The sequence below is a fragment of the Dermacentor variabilis genome, chromosome 3 (genome assembly GCF_050947875.1).
Source record: "Dermacentor variabilis isolate Ectoservices chromosome 3, ASM5094787v1, whole genome shotgun sequence".
NCBI lineage: Eukaryota > Metazoa > Arthropoda > Arachnida > Ixodida > Ixodidae > Dermacentor > Dermacentor variabilis.
In genome coordinates this window covers 176968988-176990678 of record NC_134570.1, presented here as the reverse complement: position 1 = coordinate 176990678, position 21691 = coordinate 176968988, and the positions used below count along the sequence as shown (strand labels likewise).

General features: G+C 45.5%; 1 protein-coding gene across 1 annotated transcript in view; it reads right to left on the bottom strand.

The window, feature by feature from the left end:
• LOC142576538 (monocarboxylate transporter 12-B-like) overlaps positions 1–21691 on the bottom strand; it is a 101592-nt gene that overhangs the window by 31716 nt on the left and 48185 nt on the right. The window contains exon 3 of the mRNA XM_075686698.1: positions 9287–9616. Coding sequence (XP_075542813.1) covers positions 9287–9416 — 130 coding nt within the window. The 5' untranslated portion in view covers positions 9417–9616. The remainder of the gene's footprint in view (positions 1–9286; positions 9617–21691) is intronic.

Here is a 21691-nt window from a genome sequence, read left to right as displayed (position 1 = left end):
AGAGAAAGAGAGAAAGGAAAGGCTGGGAGTTTAACAAAAAGCGTGCTTCCAGATTTCGACATATCACTAGGATTTTCTAGTCCTAAACATATACGTTGACTACAAAGTGAGATTACATTATCGTTTATGCGTAATACACAAATATAAGTAATCCGCTAGGCTGCTGAACTGAATATATATGTTGTGCTTTCGTGGAACAAGTGATGGTACAGGTAAATGCGGCACTGGTTCAAAGTCTGCAGAGACACTTCCTTATTTCAAAAGCCTCTGCTTGACTTCACTATGTACCAAAACTATTAAAAGCACAATGATGATGATAATAATCAATCCAATTTATCCATTGATTGAGTACATTTATTTAAATATCTCGCAACGCAAGAATACATGTAATTGGCAACTTGAGGAGCCAATTCGGTGACATTTGCTATTAATATGAGCACATACAAGTGATATGAACTGTGGTTATTAACCATGGAAAAAATGAATTAGGACCAGTATCGCATTACATGCTGAAATGAGTGAGAAATTAAATCGAAGCATTGAGATACGCGCTGCACATGCTAAAAGGAATGCATAAATTCACAGCTACGCTAGAACAAGCAATAACTACAGTCGCCGCTACTATGTACTAGGGAATGAAAAATGTTTCCAATTATTTTCTTTGAGGCTCTAAAATCATTCCACAATCCAAACAATTGTTGCGGACTAATATGAATTCTGTTGAGACGGTTCGAAAATCAATTCCAAGAGTACGTCTCCCACTCAAAGAGTGTTGCTGGTGAAGGCATCTTCTTGTCTCCCATAACTGACCGCACTTTCGACAAAACAGGGTTTCACAGCTCCTAAAATAGAGTTTCGCATTTGTGCTACGTCTAAGTGGGTGATCGCAAACAGAGAATTTACAAACGAATACCTCATTTGTTATTCCTTTATTTAATCGAAGTAAATTGAGGCAGTATTGTGTCTACACAGAGCCAACAGGTCTTTGCTTCGTGACCGCAAAGTAGCTAGAAATGCGGTCTTTCACAACAAACAGAGCTATTCCACTGTGTGAAGATAGATGACCATCGAAGCTGTTGAAAACCAACGCTACAACTGCTGAGGCTGGTATGCAATGCTTTATGGCTTTAGCGCAGTGATAGTAGTGCTGTGTTATAGTAATGGTAGGAACGGGAGTAATCGTAATTCTGACAGCACATCGCGACCCATAGCGGGGCTGCAACCACATTTAAATCAGTTGCTAGGCTGTATATTTTATATAGAGGATGGCCTGGGATGTCACACCTCATGTGTAAAGCTGGCATTTCCTTGGCAGCTTGCGCAGCAGTAATCTCTGCCGGGAAACATTTGCGGGGAGCGCCATGTGTTTGCCATTGCTATCACGAGCGCCTTATCAATTATGCGGTTCAGATGCTTCTTTTTTTAGCTTGTTCTTTATGAAACATGTGCTGTCCTGTATTTTCTATGTTTCTGTCCCCTCTTATCAGAAGAGAACGCAGCCGTTGTGCCCCTTCTGATGGCAGTTGCCAGCCTGCTCCTCGCTTGCGCTTTCCTGTCGAGTGTATATATATTTTCAAAACAAACAATGTATCCACTGTTCGCTGCACTTTGCTGAGTGCTCGTAGCCTCTGTCTTACGGAGGTATGAGCCACTGATAATGACAGTTTTCGGCATGCTGTTCTGTATGTTGTATGCGCGACTCCAAAAAATGTAAGCACTGCTCGCTTCCTATTGCTAAGTGCTTGTAGCCTCTACTTCACGGGGCTATGAGCGATTACAGTGTTTGTATGAGTGCGGGGGTGTTAGCCATTGATGATAATAGTTTTTGTTCACGGAGAACAAAAATTCACGGAACCCTAGCCATATGCAGCTTCGCTGTAAGAACCAAATATTGATAATAGTAAAAATGATATTGTAAATAGCTTCATTGACGCTAAATAGAGAACATGCATTGGCAAATTGGAAGAGGTACGATATCTTAGTATTGCCGCAAAGCGTCGAATTAAGAAGAAGATATAGAGTTTCATTTTCTCATGGTCAAGTCCAATAGAAACTACGATAAAACTAAGTGACCCGGACTAATATGTGCAATACTTCGTGTAATCTGGGTGCTGGTACAAACAGAATAGGCAGATAAGTTGACACAAAGGACACTCAGATAAACCGGATTTATTGAAAAGGAGTTCCACTCCTTCAACCATTAGCACGCATGTACTGACAGCAACAAATGAGATGACATCAAGCACTCAACGTGATAAGGGCGAAGACAGAAATATAGGCAGAAAACAGCGATGCGAGTCGCGGCCCTGCTGCGAAAACTGTCAGTAGCAGGTATCATAGCTGTAGAAATGTGAGTATAAATTCTTTGTTGTTTTGTCTGTGTCGCCTAATTGAACTATCGCCTCCGTAGCTGACAGCGTCTTAGTGTTTTATTCAGTGTTCCCTCACGTCGCCATATCTTTGAAGATTGTGTCAACGGACTTTTCGTCTACTGGATTTAGCCCTGTACTTCATGCATTAACGCAGTGTATGCTGGGGATACGATCCAACTACGGCACATACTCATTTGGAACATCCTCATATCACTATATCGACATGCGTGGGCTGCCCGCCTCAGCCCACGCTAGGTTCCATTTCTGCCCTTGTGAGGAATGAAGTGCAGCGATCCAAGGTCCCGTTCCAAGCAGCAATGCGCCGCCCGCGACAGCACACTATCAGCGGCCGTCGTATGCGGAAGTTTTGAGGCGAGTCCCTGCCCCCGCTCCGACGCATTTGGACCCCGCCACGTCTTACGCCGCGTCATACGTCCCGCCGCTCCCATCAGTGCAACCGATTCAACGTATGGAGGATCGGCGCCCGCTCGAAAGGAAATCTGACGTCTGGCGCACCCTGAACAGAAGGCCTCTGTGCTATCACTGTGGAGAAGCCGGTCACGTATACCGCGAATGCCCATACCGCCGCCTCGGACTGCAAGGTTTTGCCGCGGATTCACCAAGGCCCAGATATGGCGAAAGGCCTAGGGCGATTGAGAATACCTGAACCAGCAGAGTATGCCACCGTTGCCGCGGCGGCAGTCGCGCTCGCCGTCCGCTAGGCATTCTTCCCCAGCTCCTAGAAGCCCTCCAATGGCAGCACAGGGACGATCGCCAAGCCCTCGCGTGGGAAAACTAAGAACAGCGACCTTCGGGGGCGAGGTCGCTGATAATCGCCTTTCCGAAGACCTCCCATCGACGCGAGCATGGTCTATTCCGCACGATTCAACGACGACAGCAGCCGAACTCAGCGACAGACTCTCGCTAGACATACCTGTTGTGCTCGACGGCCGCCACGTTAGTGCTTTATTGGACACGGGGGCCGACTACTCAATCTTGTGCGGAAAACTAGCGACGCAACTTAGAAAATTATCACGCCTTGGTCTGGAACGCAAATTCGTACTGCTGGCGGGCATATCGTAACACCGTTGGGCATGTGCACGGTCAGAGTACAAATTCGTGGGTCCACGTTTCCAGCCAGCGGCCTTATACTCCGCGATTGTTCTCGGGACCTCATCTCAGGCGTCGACTTTCTGCGAGAGTGTGGTGCCATTATAGACCTCCGGGAGCGCACAGTGGCTTTGTCAACAGAAAGAGCAGCGAACAGCCGCGACAATTGCCGACGTAACGCGCTTCGGGTTTACGCCGGCAGTGTAACTGTACCACCCCGCGCAGGTGTCCTGGTAATGGTCGTACGCGACGATCTGCGTGACGGCGAAGCTGTTGCAGAGGGCAATTCCTCTCTTATGGTAACTCATGGTGTGTGTGCAGCCCGCAGTCTCATTATGCTTCGAGGTGGACTTTCGGCGCTCCTCATGACGAATTTCAGCCAGCAACATCGGCACCTATTTCGTGGTACTACTATCGCTTTCGCTGAGCCCATAGCAGACGTTGCTGAATGCTTTGCGTCTATGACGAAGAAGAACCCAGCTCAGACACTCAGCAATATCGACATCAATTCAGGCCTTTCGGAGGAAAAGCAGAAAGCGCTGCGCGAGTTGTTCCTTCGGTTCAAGGAGTGCTTCGCACCTTCTCCTAAGGTATGCCAGACACCCATCACGAGACACCGAATAATCACGTATGACGACTCTCGTCCCACACGACAACTGCCTTATCGCGTATCGGCGAATGAGCGGAACGTGATTCATGCACAAGTGAAAGAAATGCTCGATGATGACGTCATACAACCATCCCAAAGCCCTTGGTCATCGCCGGTGGTCCTCGGCAAAAACAAAGACGCAACGCTTTGATTCTGCGTTGACTATAGAAAGTTGAATAACGTCACAAAAAAAAGACGTTTATCCGCTTCCGCGGATCGATGATTCGTTACATCGAGCGCGGCGAAACAGGTACTTTTCATCCATAGATCTGAAGAGCGGATATTGGCAAATTGAAGTTGACGAACGAGATCGCGAAAAGACTGCCTTTGTTACGCCGGATGGACTGTACGAATTTAAGGTACTTCCATTCGGCCGGTGTTCTGCACCGGCCACATTCCAACGAATGATGGATACTGTTCTGACGGGTCTGAAGTGGCACAGCTGTTTAGTATACTTAGATGACGTCGTCGTGTTTGCCGCGACTTTCGAAGAACATCTGAAGCGTTTAGAGGCAGCACTTGAGGCGCTCCGATCCGCTAATATCACACTAAAGCCAGAAATGTGTTACTTCGGTGACGAAGAGCTGAAGTTTCTCGGGCATGTCGTGAACGCCGACGGCGTCCAGCCTGACCCAGACAAAGCATCTGCTGTTGCTGCTTTCCGACTCCTCGTGACAAGAAAGCAGTACGTCGCTTTCTCGGTCTGTGTGCGTACTATCGTCGCTTCATCGCTAATTTCTCCCGGATCGCCGAACCACTCATACGCCTAACGCGAGAAGACACACCCTTCGTTTGGAGGGATGAGCAGGACGCAGCTTTCACCGATTTACGGCAAAGCCTGCAGCAATCACCCTCCCTCGCTCACTTTGACGAGCACGCTGACACCGAGGTGCATACCGATGCAAGCAACATCGGTCATGGCGCTGTAGTCGTTCAGCACCAGGAAGGCATCGAGCGAGTCATCGCTTACCCCAGTCGCACCTTTTCACGCGCCTAAATCAACTACCCCACCTCCGAGAAAGAGTGTCTAGTGGTTGTGTGGGTCATCATGAAATTTCGGCCTTATCTCTACGGTCGCCCTTTCAAGGTAGTGACAGAACACCATTCCCTGCGTTGGTTAGCCAACTTACGAGACCGGCCCGGGCGAGTTACTCGATGGAGTCTCCGTCTGCAGGAGTTCGATGTTACCATCGTCTAGAAATCGGGCCGCAAACACGAAGTTGCGGACGCGTTGTCACGCGCTCCCGTTCAAACTTGCGATAAGGACATGGACGAAAACGGCGCATTCCTTGGGGCCCTCGCCGCATCTGACTTGATCATACGGCAGCGTGAGGACGCCGAAATACGCCCTCTCATCGATCACCTAGAAGGCAAGAATGCTACAATCCCACGACACATTTCTCGCAGTCTCTCGACCTTCTACCTCTGAAAGCGTGTCCTCTACAAGAAAACCTCGAGTGCCAGCGACGAAGAGTATCTATTGGTCGTACCTGCCGCCCTCCGTGATGACATTCTCCTAGCTTGCCATGATGAGCCCACGTCTGGACACTTGGGATTTTCACGCACTCTGGGACAGAGTACGCCAGACGTACTACTGGCCCAGACTTTCTAGCACGGTGAAGCGTTACGTGCAAACTGTCGTGAGTGCCAACGCAGGAAATCGCCATCTTTGAAGCCCGGGGGGTTACTCCAACCCATCGCACCAACTAGCGTGCCGTTTGATCAAATCGGCATGGATCTTCTGGGACCCTTTCCCTTGTCAGTCAGCGGAAACAAGTGGATTATGGTCGCCACGGACTATTTAACACGCTACGCCGAGACGAAAGCTGTACAACGTGCCAGGGCCTTCGAAGTTGCCTAGTTTTTTATCGATCACATATTCCTCAGACATGGTGTCCCATCACATGTCATCACCGACAGAGGCACTGCCTTTACAGCCCAGCTGATAGAGGACATATTCGAGCGGAGCTGTACACAACATCGCAAGTCGACTGCCTATCATCCGCAGACCAACGGACTGACGGAACGGCTAAACAAAACCATTGCTGACATGCTGTCTATGTATGTGGACGTCCAGCATAAAACATGGGATCAAGTCCTGCCGTACGTTGCATTCGCGTACAACACCGCCATTCAGGAAACCAAACGATTCAACTGTCTTGTCTACGGGCGCGAGGTCCAGACCACGCTAGACGCTATGCTCCCGCACGACACCGACGCATCACTTACTTCCGACGCCGAGCAACTTACTCAACAGGCAGAGGAAGCTCTTCAACTCGCGCACATACACATCACGAAGCAGCAGAGTACAGACGCACGACGCTACAACCTTTAACATCGGCAAGTCGAGTACCAGCCAGGTGACCAAGTCTGGGTGTGGACTGCAGGCCGTCGCCAGGGGTTGTCTGAGAAGCTCCTTAGTAGATACTTTGGACCCTACAAAGTGATACGCCGCGTTAGTGAACTACGAGGTCATTCCCGACGGTGCCGCGTCGCCTCGGCGTCGACAGCACCACTCAGAGATAGTGCACGCTATTCGCCTCAAGCCGTATTTCGCGCGTTAAGGCGGCGCCAATCCGATCTCATACGACTTCCACACTTCTACTTTCTAGTTTAGTAAGCATCGGGTCGATGCCTTTCTTTTGGCGGGGGAATAATGCCGCTAGGTGTCATGAGCCAGCACTGAGAAAGAAGTTGGGACTGGAACGCGCGCTCGGCAAGAGGCGGGCGCTGAAGAAGTAGTAGAAGCTGAGGACGCAGGCTTTAATTATTGCTCGCCATATTGTATAACTGTCTGCTTCACCGACGCCGGGTACATCTTCCATTGTCTTTTCATGACAATATGCTCAAACGGGACATTGCGTCGTCATGCCCTAAGTCAGCATGGATAAGGCCTGGGAAGGTTGTTCGTATCTTCGACCTGTTTACGCGTGAGAGCAGCCCAGGGTTGTCTTCCTTCGTACTGTGCGCGCGAGGCCGTCGCCACCTAAAAAACTTGACAAGATGACTTGTTTTCCGACATCCACAACGGAGGCCAAAAGAAATACGTCATAATGACAAACATTTTGGCTATTTCGCGTGAACTGAAGAAGCATTGCGCGCAATTGCAATGTACGCATGGCCTACTCAGCGCCTATCAGCCTTTGCCAATTGTATGGCCAGCAAGTGTGCAGAAAGCAAAACGGTTCGTCGCTTGCAGAATTGGCATAGTACGTAGGATTTCGTTGACTTTTGGGAAAGTTGGTGTAGGACAGACTACCTGCTCTACCAATGGCACGCTAAGAGACCGGTCAACATTGTCCATGACCATAGCGATTAGTTCCACATTGTAAGAAATTTGGTTGCGCAGTACTTTTACAAAAAAAACATGGTGGTAAGTAGATCTAAGGACAAGTTACCAAGGACAATGCTGGACGCAAGCCAGACTTGAGAACATACTGATACGTGCTTTAGATACTGATACGCACCCTAATGTATTGCGAAGAACAAAGAATTACCAATTACCTCATCGAAGTGCTGTCTAATATCTACAGTGTTTCAACTGTTCCCTCTCGTGCTGACAAGGCTCTCACTGCGGTTCACATGTGGTGCCTGATAAAGCCTCAGCTTGCTTTTCATCCTCGTCTTATCACTTTCGTGACTTTATGCTCATTTCTTTGTCAACTATGAATGCTTGCATTTTAAGGTTCGAAATGGTGGGATTCTTGTTTCAATATCCCTCATTTGCATGTGAGCAGCGTTCCCGTCATACTCGAGCACTCTGCTTTGAACAGAAGAACACGAAATGCCACAATCTTTCTTTTTTGGACTCAAGAAACCCGGGCAACTATAATTGCCTAATCCAAGCGTGGTTGTGTAGTAATAAAAGAGAATTTATTTTATTGAATGTTATCCCTATATTTCTGAGGATACTTTATGTGGGAACCAAGGTATGCTGGACATAACCGTACAGTGTTTCCAAACCAAAATAGTATTCTTCCCTATAACACTGCATGTCCGCATTTCCACTTCAAGGCACGGTGACTTGTCTCGCCCTTTGACTGCACTAGTTCATGTGCGTTTATTGTGGGCGAAGACAACCTTCACACATAATAACGCATCCACAAAACGCTTAAAATATTCTTCAAACCTAAATGCATGAAATTCACATTTATGCATGCGTAAAGTAGCATATAGCCGCGTAAAGTAGCGCACACACATATATCGGGCAAATTTTGATCGAGTAGTCTTCAATACTACTAATCTGTAGCAGATTGAACGCATGTGAAATAGTTGTTTTTCGCTCCATAAGTCCAGTCTCTGAAGTAACATTTATAGAACCTTTGATGTTACATTTCCGTGCGCAGCAAGCGCACATACAATTATGCTTTTAGATGGATTCGCTGCTTCCATAAAGGGAAGCCAACGCATAGAAACAGATATTGCTTCAAGTAAAGAATAATAATACGATGACATCAAGATACATATTGACATACGTAATGGAAATATATGTTACAGGAGCCATCGCACACTTCTGCACCTTGAAGAGAAGGTTGCTTCGAAAGGAAACTGACAGGTTGACGTTAGCATAAGGGCACGACCATATTTCTGCTTCCTTTATAGGAACGTGTAAACAAACATGTACATCAAAAATACGATACTGTGCATTATACGATACGCTGTGTGGGTTCAGCGGACATGCTAATGACGAGCAATGCATGCGTCTATCCTTAACGCTTTACATTTTTTAATTGGACTAAATTTCTGAACGATTATTTTTCGAAACGCTTGCACGACAGTGCGGATATTCATAATCAATGAGAATTGTTACCGTTAGGATGCAATATTTTGTTGGTTACGATGAATTTGCAATGTAAAAAAGCCGAATAAATCCAGAAGGACGAAGTTTATGCAAATGCATGCTCAATCCATGATTCCACGCTAAATGAAGTGCCATATGCCAACAGCTCCTGTAGATAATAGTGCACCATTTCTTTCTAATAATTCTTGCCGGAAACTATTCTTTGCACAGAACACTTAAATGTAGCAGGTTAATTACGTTTTCTTGTTTAGCACAAGGTAGGTTTCTTCTGATTATTTGTGGTGCATGTTTGGCCAATTGCTGCTCCATTCTTTTTTGTTCTTTTTTGTATGTATAATCATTCGAAATACTCACCGCGTTTTCCCACTCCGCCACAGTCGGACAGACCAGTTTGTAGCGAAGGATGCCTGGGCCGGAGATCACCGTCAGGGCAAAACGAAAGACACTGGTTCGACACAGCCAGCTCCGAGCTATCGGCCACCATTGTTGCTGGAAGCACGTCGCCTGGCAACGGGTTCGGGTGTTTGATGATAGTTGGGAAAGCCCCGGTGAAAGTGTGGCAGCAGGAACGGAAGAGGCGCCCCCCCGCTTCTTTTTGCAGAAGACAGGGGCTTTCCCTAGCAGCTGCCACCGTCGCAATGCCGGCGCAAACCAGGCAGCTCCGGACTTGCACCGCGCGACCACCTGTGGGACGACACGCGATGAACTGTTGCTGCAGTTGTCTAGCTCTACGTGCAGCGCGCGTGGCACAGGACGACACAGACAAATGACGGCTGGGAGCGCGACAGGAAGAAAAGAATAAAACAGATAAGCGCCGCTCGGCATTTTACGTGAAGCGAATCATGTGACGCCGCTTGCGAAGTGGTTTTGCGTAGATTTGCGCTCTGGAAGTACTGGGAGAATTAGGGTGCACGACGGAGTGTCGCAGTCGTAAATGCGTGCAGCTTACCCGCTCGCCAGTACAGCGACAATATGCGGGATTTCGCACACAACGAAATCAACAGATCACCAAGGTCGCCAATAGTGGGACCTCGAAATACGGGACCAATAAGGATATGTTCGTACGTGCGCTGTCACACATTCATATGACGCCTGCTAAAAGAAGCTATGACTGCGACTCATTCAGGAATATAACCATGGGGCAGCACCGATCAAGACCAAGATGCTCTGCTTGAGCAAGTCTAAGCTCAAAACTGAAGACTTCGCATTTTAAAGATTGTGAACTAATGAATTAGCTAGAACATTTTTGCTAGAACATGATTACAAAAGAAAGTCAGAAAGATAATACCGCAATGGCGCACACGTGCGTATAGAAGTGACAACCTAAAATGGCCATGACAACAAATTTTAGAGCTTCACATGTGCATCCCACCGCAAACCAAACTCGTCCCACTGCAAGGTTGCAAAATTTTAGCGCATTTGGTCGGTAGAAATGTTTGTTTAGGCTTTTTAATATCTCTGTGGCATTCCGGCAACAGTGATCGGTAAGTAAATGAAGTGCCGTGCGCATCGGGTGGCTCAATTTTCGCATGTGCGCCTCGGCGGTCAGGCCGAGACGCACCCTCACATGAATGAACGTGCACCTCCGCTGCACTACTTGCACCTGAGAAGACGACAGAGTGGTGGCCCCGGAGTTCTTGACTCAAAAGCTATGCCGAAATGCAGGTCGCTGTCAGTGTGAAAGCGAATTCCTATTGAATTCGCTTTCACACCGACAGCGAATTCAATGAAAGCGAATGACAGTGAATTCAATGAATGAAAGCGAATTAGTATTGAATTCGCTTTCATTCGGTTATCCGAAAGCTAATTCGGTTAAAATGTACGCGGGCTGCCTTGTTTGTTGTGTTTATAACAATGCCGGCCCCTCTGCTTTCGGTTACGATGATAAACTGATAATAGCTGGACGATGGTGTCGTGTCTCTTTTGCACCATCATTGTGAAAGAAGAGAACGCTTTATTATTCATAATCAAGCACGGTACAGACCACGCCTTTTCGTGGTTTTCAATTGATATATCTCTGCCACATTGTTTTGTGGTGTTAGTACAAACTTTCATTTTATTTGTTGCTATAGCTACTTACACAGCCATTGACACCGTGTGTATGAAAGAAGGCCACCAAGAAGAAGTACCCTTTCTGAAACAGTTCCCGGGGACGCCATTTTAAACGTCGTGCGCTCAGGCACGCCACCAGGTAACACGCTAGGGGAGGGACGTGTACGACGGGCATGCCACCCAGCATGCAAATTGAAATCGTCGATGTCGAATGTATTGACTAGCTTCCCTGATCCTGATATGAAATTCCACGTGTTGCTTCTATTAGTTAAATTGGATTAACTTGTCTTTTTCATTCGATTTTTGTCGCATCACATATTTCAGGCTAACTGTTAGTGCAGGCTAAGTGGTACTGATATAGCTTCCTACAGAGAACGGTACCCGCCACCTGAAATAATAGGTTACACTCTTGGCTGTTCGCTGTCAGGGCTTCCTCCTTTCCCGGTATGCCTTTAACCATCTACGATGCGGAAAACGAGAACAAGGTGAAAGCCGGAGCCAACGTTATGACAACTGGAGTTGTCTTTTTCAAGGCAAGTCCCCTTGAAGAAGTCAAGTTCACTGTCGAAACGTTGGCTCCGGCTTTCACCTTGTTATCGCTTTGCTCATCGACTTCGATTTCCATATCCCGCCTTCCCCGTGTTATTTCATGAATTTTTAAGCATCTACACACTCAAACGTTTCATGGACACAGATTCTTACTAATCGTAATAAACCTTCTTGGGCTAGTTGATGCCAATTCAAACACATGATTTCATGGCGCCGAATAGACACACGCAAAGGAGAAACACACATAGACAAAGATAGCACCGGTGCGTCTGTGTGTGTTTCTCCCTTGCGTGTTTCTATTCCGCGCCATAAAATTGTTTTCTAAGCCTTATTAATCGACTTTTATCGCCTACTGACACGAATGACAGGACGAGGGCTGTTTTCGTATTCTGCGGTCCACGAGTCTTAGTGACCGGCTTTAGTGGTACCGCGTGTCAGTAAGTACGAATGCACTGGTCCTGCTCTCCTGTCTCTTTTAGTATCCTTTGACCACTTGTGGCTTTGTGCAGTAGCCAACTCGTCGGACGCGTGGTTAACGCCTCCTTAGCAGTGCCATGTCTTTCTTCCCTTTCATTCCCATTTCTGATGATGCGCCTGTCGATAGCACGCGTTCCTGTCTTTCTGTGGCTGAAGTACTGACATTCTTAATGGGCTGATCAAAAATGACCTTTCTAAGAGTGACACGCCTTGTGTTTCCATGCTTACACGGAAATGGAAGCATGTTGAAGAAAGATCGTATAAAGCCAGATGGTGCTTCACACATGCACGCAGAAAAGCAAAAGTGAACCTGTTCCGTGCGGGCCTTGACGAAGACAACTCGACGTGACATGATCCCGCAGCATGCGTAAACATTTTGCGTTTACGACAGCTGCATAATAGGGGAACCAGTGTGCCGCCTAGATAAAAACAAAGCGGCGCATCCTTTCTTTGATCCGCACCTGATGTTGAAATTCTCTGCATACCCGTCGAGGTTGCTTAATGGCTATGGTGTGGGGCTGCTAAGCATGAAGGCACGCGCTCGAAACCCGGCCAGGGTGGCCGCATTTCAATGGGGCCGAAATGCGAAAACACCCGTGTACTTAAATTTAAGGGTACATTGAAGAACTCCAGGGCGTCGAAATTATTCCGGAGTCGCCCCTACGGCGTGCCTCGTAATCAGATCATGGGGCGCGAACCTAGAAGCCCATTATGTAATTTCATTATTCAGTCCTATGCATTAGGCAAACGAAAAAGAAAGCTCATTTCTCTGCTGTTCTTGAGACGAAGAAAGAACAGGGGGGCTCAGTAGATAATATATAACCTGTACCAGTATTTAGCAAAAGGTACGCTATAATTGTTTGCAAGAGCAAATCCCAGCTGAATCCGATGTTGAACACAGCATTAGCAAAGGCTGCTGGTCACTGGAAAAAAGCACGTACAAAAATAAAGTCTTATTACTTCTCCAATCTCCAGCTAGAAAACAGGACGTCCCCTAAAGTAACACAAAAGTACGGAAGTCGTTTTACAAAAAAGCGTAATGTGCAGATCAAGTTTCCTCTTCAAAACGCTCTGCCTTCGTGATGTCATGTCCGAAATTGCCCTAAAGGCTAAGAGCTAAACTCTCCATACGGTTTGTTCTGGTTTCGCAAGGTAGCATTTTTGAAAAATCTCCTAATATTGGCCCATGGTGTGAGCTAAATTTCCTGGAGAACTCATGTGGTCTCTTTCAGATAACGCAGTGTACACGTGCTATGTGAGCTTGCTGGTTCAAGAAGCTGAGCTCATTTTGTCCACAGAAGAAGCGCAAATGCACCAGAGCGACGCTTGCCGTAAGCACAGGTGGAAAGCAAACGTCCCTTATACAGAGACCACTTTGTCACGTCGATGGACCGCTTTAAAAGCACAGAACCAATGGTTCCATTCCAAAGTAAGTAATTAGCGATCTTTAACAGGCGCAGATCTCCAATGTAACAAAACAATGCGCTGGGCTATTTGGTATGAAAAGTTATTAGACATTACACAAACAACGTAACAATGAACAGACGTTGCGAAGCACTGTTCCAAAATAGTTCACTCGGCGTGTTGCTGAATTCCCAGTGCGTTTGCCAGAGTAACGAAGGATACTCCTTGCCGTCAGTGCAAATATAACCGAATATCAAGTCGTACCGAACATGAGCGCGAAAGATAGCTTTTAGTGATGTCAATACTGCACCAGTTACAGCGCCAATAAAGCAGCCTCCTACCAAACGAAGCACCGTGTCAAGTAAAACGTGTTTGTGAAAAGAAGTATCGCTTGTTGGTGTTTCAAGATGTATCGTTATAAGTCGTGTGTTCACACCATTCGGTCCAGTCCAACGGAGCCGTTGATCTGGATACCCGCCAAATTTCCTAAGCATACAGAAATGCCTTCATAAGTGACTTCCGCCTGGCTGCGTTCTGCCAGGCTAATGGAATTAATGTTACTGCCATTAAATCGAACATTCCTTTGCTAACCGTCCTATGTTTGGCGTCCCAGCTGCATGGTCACTTGGCAGCCTGCCATATTCGTATATGTAGACATTATATGCGCGTCAAATACAAGCTCCCACAAGCGAAGTTATGTTAGTCCTGTATACTAACATACAAAAGAGTGCCAGTTCGTGCACCCATATTCCATGTAAGCAAACGGCAAGTGACGTCATGAAATGTACGTTTAATGCCGGCGTATAGGTAGCCTTGAAGCACATACGCCTCTGAATGGGAAGTTTAGCTCGGGGCACCTATCTAAATATACATAAGGACAAAGAAATCGTTTTTCTCGGAAAACACTGCGCTGATATAGAGGAGCTTTGGTGCATTTAAAGGAAGTCTTATGATCTACTAAGTGTAGGAAGCGGATTCCTCACTTGCGTTATCAATTATGTTAGAAAAACATCTTGAGCATTGCAAAATACCTCGTTTTTCTCTGTGCATGCACCTGCCGTCACCATTCTTCCCGCGTCAGGCATCATACGGTGCCTTTCTTAGTCCCTACGCTGCATAGCCCGCACACTGTGCATTCCTCTGATTTGGCAGTCGATCTTGGTATTGCCGGAGAAAAGCCTACTGCAGAAATATTAATATTTCATGAAAATGAGGTTGTGACTTTTGCGGTAGTTAAACATAAATATTGAATATCATTACACGCTGCAGGGGATGAAAATAATTGCAATTGTGCGCATCGGCGTTAGTCGTGTGGCATTTAATAAAATGTTTCATCAGACCTTCCCATCACGTAGACACCGATGCGTGCGTTGCATTTTCATACCTTTCTTTCAGTCAATTCGAATTCTGGAAGGAACACTTAAACATAGATTGACCACTTTAAACCACGGTAAGAACCAGGGCTGGGTTGCAATTGTATCATGATACGAGACAAGATGCTGGGGCAACAAGTATGGGGATACAGATACCAGATACTACTCTAATTACTGTATCCGATATGATACTATCCATTTGTACCTTACGAGACTTCCATACTTTCGCGAACTTCTTATTATAACTCTATATAATCTAGCAGCAAAAACATATCCACAAAAAGTTTGCTTGGAAATTTCTTAACTCCGACCAACCTTGTTTTGTTTGTGTGAAATGTCTGTTAGTCTAAAAACTTGAACGCAATAGCGTTAAGGGCCCCGTGTCGAAGAAAATTCGGTGTCGGTGTCAGCGGAGTGGTGTGTCAGCAAATATTTCTGTATATATATATATATATATATGTATATATATATATATGTATATATATAGGTATATGTATGTGCAAAAGGATAGAAAGTTGCGCGAGTTGGTACGGTAACATGATCTTGGATTGTAGCGCGAAGTCAACACGGACACACAGAAAGGAGCAGACAGGATGAGCGCTAACTCTCAACTAAATTTTTATTAAAACGATGACCATATATATATAGATGATTGCAAAAACCGCAGCATAAGAACACGACAAGGTAAAAAACATCAGTTAAACATATCAGGAGGTATGGAAGTCAAAGAAGGAAACAAGAAAAATTTGACGCTAAATGTGATGCATTAGAGTTGTTTAGTGAATATTTGTGTTCTTGTAGTCTAATATTAATGCACCTACCGCTCTGTCCACTGTAAGCTTTCCCGCACTTGAGTGGAACCTGATAAACTATACCGGTGTTACAAGGCACTATAGGGGACACATGTTTAACGCCGCAATCATCTTTTCTTTTTTCGCCACCATGTTCAAGTTTCCTATTTATCATAGGGCACATGTTAGAAAACTTGCGAGGGGCCGACAAAACTGTATTGACGTCATACCTATTGGCCACGTTTCGTAAACCATGGGATAATCTATGTACATAGGGTACCACAGCAAACTTTGTTTCTTTTTTCTGTTTTTCTTTTTTCTTACCGCGGCTTTTACCGGGGCTTTTTACCAGCGCTCGTCTTGTCTGCTCCTTTCTGTGTCCGTGTTCACTTCGCGCTACAATCCAAGATCATATGTATGTGCCTCGCCTTGCTATATTGCCGTATATGCGCGTTATATTGCCACACCATTCTATCACTTAAGTTGCTCATACGTTGTCTTACGTTCTTGACAAAGTTGTTCCTCGCAATTTTGAGAATAACAGCCCACAAACAAATGTCATGCAACAACAGACCAATCGCATGCCTTTTATGTTATATCTTCCCAGTGTTAAATATCAAAAGTGAAAAAAAATAACAGAAACCTGCAAATGATGTAAGCTTTTAGTGTTTCTACCAGAAAGATCGCCTTCGTGCGTACCGTTCTCCGCCAACGTTTCACGGTAAACATTACGGTTGCATAAGCTGCAGTTGCCGGGAAGCATGAGAAGGAGCCAGGGATCTTTGCTTACTATCCCGTTCCCATCTTAATGATGAAGAAGGACGCTTACAGCATGTAAGCGTCGTCGAAATGTTTGTTTTACTTGCTGAAAGTATGTCTTCATGTCGAAAAAGTTTATTGTGGTTGCGTTAGCTGCTTAACAGGAATGCTCTTTGTACGCTGCACTGTCAGAGGTTCGTGCTTGTCGCTTCTGTAGATTATGGGAGTCGCTGGTGCGCTCGCCGATCAGCTAGTGGGCCGCCATCTAGTTACAAGAACTTCAATACGAAGCCTCAGCACGACGGCGCAAACACAACTGTGGCGTTTTACGTTCTCCGTAAGCGCATTACCGTTTACGCAATACCGGATCACCGGAGAGGTGTGCAGATGCAACAACGCGGGCATCGACATTGTTTTTTTGTGACGCGTCGTGTGTACAGAGAGAAAATAAAGCTGCAATGACCTTTAATATTCTACTTATCTGACCTTGACCTCATCGCGTGCCCTCGTTGGAGGGCTCTGACAGAAAGATAAACGGATGTCGCTGCTTTTAGTTTTATTCAAGTCGCTTGGTGGCAGCAGTAACAGCTTGAGAAGCGGAGTTGAGCCAACGTATATAGTGTCGTACGTTGACTTTCCGATAGCAGTATCTTGTATCTTGTACGGCACTCCTTCCAGGTCTGTTGCTGTAACCACCGGAGTTCCTCGAGTGTCAATGTTGGGCCAATTGCTATATTTAATCCTTTTTAACGACATTACTGCTAACATTCAATGTGACATGAAGCACTTCGCGGGAGACTGTTATTTATAAAGAAATTGTGAGTTACGCAGACCACTTATAATTAGGCAGAGCACTGGACTTGGTGTCCAATTGGTGTACAAAATGACAAATGTCAAATAACACTGCTAAATCTGTATGCATGTCGTTTACAACAAAAAGAACCCCAAGGAATTTTCTTATGCTCTCGGTGGAACTGGCCCGAATAAAGTAAATCACCGCAAGTACTTATGTTTTGCATTCACTTCCGACCATTCGTAGAATTTGCACATTGATAATATTACCTCTGCCGCGTTACGCAATTTTGCTTTATTAGACGATGTTTACGCCTAACACAGAAGAACACCATACCAATAGTCTACACAACTTTTGTTCGCTCCGTCTTAGAATACGCTAACATGAGCTGGTTGCCACGCACATCAACTGGCACATAAAAGCTAGAAAAGATGTAAAGGAATGCTGTGCGGTTTATCTTTTTAAGTAGAGGCCCTATGACGCCCTTACAAACCTCTCAGCTGATGCAAGCCTTAAAACACTATGTGTTAGGGCTGGACAAGCCCGATTAAAATTAATCTGCCAACTAATGCACGACAGTTTTAGGATTGATCGAGCTAAGTACGTTACTTAGTGAGTGTAAATCTCGTCTATCGCGCAAAAACCCATTTACAATAAACCAGCGCAGTGTTCCCTTTGACACGTTGAAGTTTTCACTTTTCCTATGTGCGTTCAAATAATAGAACCTTCTCAACACAGATGGTTTCCTCTGCGTCACTTTCATCGTTCGTGTATCTACTAGAAAGATCAAAAACAGACGCCACTTAACACATCCGGATGTCTTCGCTGTAATATATGTGTTTCCAGCGCATAAAATTTCTGCATTTCAAGCCCCAAACTGTGTTGACTTCAGCTCTGTTAACTGCACAACTTCTGTAATTTTGCATCGGTCATTTATTCGCTATTTTTGTAGAAATTTTAGTAATACTATATTTATTTTTGAGTGGTGTTATACTTACCAAAAATAGTGTTTTTCACATCTTCATTGGTGATGTTTTTCAATACTTAAAGTAGTTTCTCTAACTTTTTTTGGTTTTTTACTGTACCACCCAGCGCGAGCTGTTTGTTTCCTTTAGAAAACTATCTAGTACAGTGCCCACCTGCTTTGATCTCACTGAGACCGGCAGTATCGCATATAATTTACGATGCACGATCAATAATACATGATACATGTTTTCATGTATCGGAAATACAGATAGTGATACACGTTTTGCCAGACGTATGACGGTACAGATACAAGACACCTGAGGAATATCTAAGGTAGTATCTAAGATACATGTATCATCTGTACCGTCCAGCAATCGCAAGAACTCTTTCAGGACACTTCTTTCGTTAATGTTGCGGCAACAAGTTGAGAACTGTAAAATAGAATGGTGGCGAAGCTTCCACTTAGTAAGTTGTGCGCCCAACCGCCGTGGTAGCGTAGTAGCTCTAAGGTTGCGCTGCTGAGCGCGGGATGACATCACGGCCGCAGTGGCCGCATTTCGGTAGGGGAAAATCTAAAAAAACGCATATCTGATATTTGGCGCCCGTTAAATAACCAAAATGAGTCAAACTTAACCTGTAGTAAACCCGTACGGCGTACCGCATAACCATATCATGGTTTTCGCACGTAAAAACCCCAGACTATATGTCGCGCCAATGCATGGGCGCCTGTTTGTCAGTGTTAAGTTTTCTTTTAATACACTTCAGCCGTTTTAGCACTGAAATAATTCCCAATTTTTTTTCCTTTTCGCCATAATTGCCATGTTGCCACTTCGATGCCGGTATCATCTTTCATCTAATGTTGCACACACTGAGTGTCTCGAGATGAGAAACGGCTCATCCGCGACACGCTTGTGACGAGCCCGCAGCATACATGCTGCAGACAGCGCGTCTCCGGACAAGCGCTGCTACAAACCACCACTTCAGGCCATCGTGCGAATTCTCCTTCACACCCTTTTAATGTGTTACTCGATGAACGATAGGAAAAAACATCTAACCAGACGCTCTTTAATGACTGGTGGGAACAGCAAGAGTGTGCGTCAGGTCTTAGACACAGCGAACGTTTCGCTGAAGCTTCGTCGGTATCGCGAGAAGCATTTCTTGATTAAAATGGGGCTCGCAGCAATGTATTGCTTCAGTTTACCCTGAAAGTAAACTCCTACAGTCACCGCATCGGAAGATTATCTACAAGAGAAGGCGTTGCCGACCGATTTAGAGCTACTGCATTCAAAGATTGATAGTACCTTATTTCAATATTTTATAAGAAGCACACTTATGAGACTATAATCTTAAAACCAAATTCGATTAACTGCAACCATCAATGCACACCTAAGGACAAAGATATCGTGTATAGCGATAATGAAAAAGCCATAAAACGATGGTAAGTTAAATTGGATTTTCTATCGCAGAAGCAGCAACACTATCATGCGACGTTTTCTAAAAAAAAATCAAAAAGCAGCAGGTTGCATAAGAACCATCACAACATGTTGATCTTCTACTAGGAAAATGAACTTCGATGTGACAGGGAGTTTCCCTTTTGAGTTGCTGTCTAGACGCAAAACGTAATAAACAGGCTTCATGCGATTAACTGGGGCATATTGCAGAGGTCGGTTCGCGACGTATGTGTTTACACGCAAGAGGTTTTGACATTGAAGCGGTACTAGCGCCTCGTGTTGCGACGTGCAATGATCCACAGCTTGAAAACAACATCGCATCTGCGCAGTTGCAGGAACAGGGTTCCCCTTCATCGCATCATGCGCAATTCAGTCTTGTCCGGACCTGTAAATGAGCGATAAACTGCTGTTCGTTTTTTTTTTGACGCACTAAGCTGAGGAATACCACAGCCCCTGACAGGCCGGATATGATGTAGAGGCAAAAGAGACACCGACCTCGAATGCTAAATGCTAAATGAATGCTAAATGAATTGTTAGCCAACACTCCGCTTCACTTCGCGACTGGACCGACTCTGCGGCCGACGATGAAGCGGTCAATAGCAACGTCGGTTGTCTCAGAGGAGAGAAAAAGAGAAGGTAGGCGAATGGGGAAGGAAGATGTGCACCTTGCTTCCTGCCCTACGCCAGACGACAGAAAATAAGAGTGGTAGAGTCAATTGATATATAAAACAACAGTCAATGCACGCAGTCAACAAAACTCATGACTCATAACCCCGTTAAGCGATAAATACATATCATGATGGTGATTATCATTACCACGAGTGGTTCATTTGTAATCCGGGAAATCAATGCCTTTCCAAGCGATTCCCACGTAATCAAACTAGAAGCAAATAAAACCCGCATAATAGTCATATGTGATTTTTTCACGTGGGAGAGCAGCATTCTGGATTGCAGTTAACATCGCAGTTCGGAAAGCGTTGCCATAAATGTTACAGCCAGGTGCAGCATCCGTTTTCAGAAATATCTTGACTTCGTCCATATCGCATTGCTCATAACATGCCGGGTTGCTTCCACAAGAAAACCTCATGTGCTTACGCATATTTATATGTTTGTTCCACGCGGTGCTAGGGCTTGTGTCACGTGGCGTGAGTGTTTGTGTCATGCGACGGCGATGCTACACGTGGCCTGGCTGATACTGACTCTCTGGAATGAACTCACAGTCACTGCTGCCATTTGCTCGATTTGAGTGACTACCTCGGGAGAGAAACTTGTAGAGGTTGATTACAGTTATACCTGTACACTGTAAAATAATTTACACCCTCAAAAGGGAAAAAATGATGTAAATGTGTCTATAAATCGCATGCTTAGGGTGTGATTTATATAACTAGTACCCGGAAGGTGTAAGTTAGAGACACATTTACACCCTTTTTAACTTTTGAGGGTGTAAATTATCTTACAATGCAGCAACACAGTGGCTATTATAGGCGCCGTAGTGAAATGAAGGGAGCCTTCCGAATAAACTAACCAATTGTTCTTTAACATGTGCACAAATTTAAGTGCCCGACCGTTCTTCGCTTTGCGTTCATAAAATAATGTTGCTACGACTGGAACTCGAACCCGCGACCTCGTGTTTAGCAGCGGAACGCCATAGCGACTCAGCTCACCGCAGGGGCGTGGAATTTGTGAAGACGCCATGGCACGATAATAGAAATGCAACACTCAGAAAACAAAGAAAGTTCTGGGAACTGTTTCCGAAGGAGTAACTGCTTGTCCGATATTTCACTCCCTTTTCGCGAGTAGATCGACGCCCTCTGAGAGAGAGCAGAATAACTCCCCCCGACAGAGTTTTATTACTCCACCGTAAGGGAGCGCTAGTACGGTTCCGCAGAGTGCTAATATTCTCCCTACAAGGGTAATAGTACTCCCCAGACTGAGTGCTTCTACTCTTCCAAACCGAGTGTTTTTACTCCCCCAAACAAAGCGCTTGCACTCCTAACCGAGAGACTGTACTCCTTCAGAATACAGTGATTGTACTTTTCCCAATAGTGTGAAAGCCATGGCCACGTTAGAAGGCATTCGCAATACTTACATTTGGGGAATATTGGATCGTTTCATAAGCAGCTCGTGCACTTATGCTTGGTGAA